Raw genomic sequence first — 1,216 nt, forward strand, 5'->3', positions numbered from 1 at the left:
AGAACACCAAGGGAAAAATGTTCCAGAAAATGTATACAAGAACCACCCAGGAGAAATAGTTTAATTTTGATGTGTGTGTGTGTTTGTGTGCATTTCACTAGGATATTAACACTTCATTGAACTGGCTTTTGGGGGGAATATTAGGCATCCTGTAAATATGTAAGTCAAGCATTTACTGGGTCAACAATAATTTAATATGTTACATTCATTGGATGTACAAAGGGCAATGAATTGGCAAAGAAGTTTTGAAAGCAAACTGTAAAAAACAACCAACCAAACAGAAGACCTGTTAGTGAAGAGTGAAGACTGAAGTTTATATTTTTTAGGGGGCTTTTGCTAAATAAGTAGATTTAGATGCTTTTGATCATGCACAAACACACAAAGTATGTAAGACAAGAGGTATATTAAATTACTAATGATAGCAACCAGTTTTAATCTCTCTGTGCATATTCATCATATAATAACATACTATATACTGTAATTGATATGGTAAATATTATAACAAAGAGCAATGCCTAAAATCAGAATACCGGATCCTTAAATACACACACACATTTATACACATATGTATATTTATATAAATATAGTTCATCACTCTGTATATATATAGTATATGTATAGTATGCATATAGAGAGTATAGAATGTATAGATATACATATGTGTATATTTTACATATGACCTAAAAAATTTCTTATTATTTTTGATTGACACTATAATCTCCCCTAAGGCTCACATCTTTGAACACTTGGATCCAAGTAGTGCCTGCCATTCTTTTGAGAGTTTGCTGAATCTTTCAGATATGAGGCCTAATTTGTGAAACTAAGTCACTAAAGGTTGACTTTGAAGGTTATACTGTCTTCCAGTTGAATGTTCACATTGACTTCCTAGTTAAAAGTAAAATCCAAAGACTCTGTTATCAGGCTAAATTTCCCAAAGAGAAATAATTGTCAGTAAACTCTTAGATAATTTGATTCTAAGTACGTGTCAATATTTATTATTCATTGTAGAATAAGTCTAGATTCTGCATTAACTTGGCAAAGCATGACTTAAGTTATTTCCATATTCCCAAGCGTCCAGCATACACCTTCAGGTATTGATGTGTTCCAGGAGCCAAAAACTTACCAAAACCATAATAGCTTGCTGCTACTTCTTTACTTATTATCTTAAATTATCTTTTAATGTAAGTATATCAAGACATTTCTCAGAAATAAAACA

At 31.4% G+C, this 1,216-nt stretch overlaps 1 protein-coding gene across 1 annotated transcript in view; it reads left to right on the forward strand.

The window, feature by feature from the left end:
* LOC116101407 (membrane-spanning 4-domains subfamily A member 4D-like) overlaps positions 1–429 on the forward strand; it is an 11,207-nt gene extending 10,778 nt beyond the window's left edge. Inside the window, exon 6 of the mRNA XM_031384984.1 lies at positions 1–429. Coding sequence (XP_031240844.1) covers positions 1–64 — 64 coding nt within the window. The 3' untranslated portion in view covers positions 65–429.
* Positions 430–1,216: the final 787 nt, after the last annotated feature.

The sequence above is a fragment of the Mastomys coucha genome, unplaced genomic scaffold (assembly GCF_008632895.1).
Source record: "Mastomys coucha isolate ucsf_1 unplaced genomic scaffold, UCSF_Mcou_1 pScaffold21, whole genome shotgun sequence".
In the NCBI taxonomy this organism is placed as follows: Eukaryota; Metazoa; Chordata; class Mammalia; order Rodentia; family Muridae; genus Mastomys; species Mastomys coucha.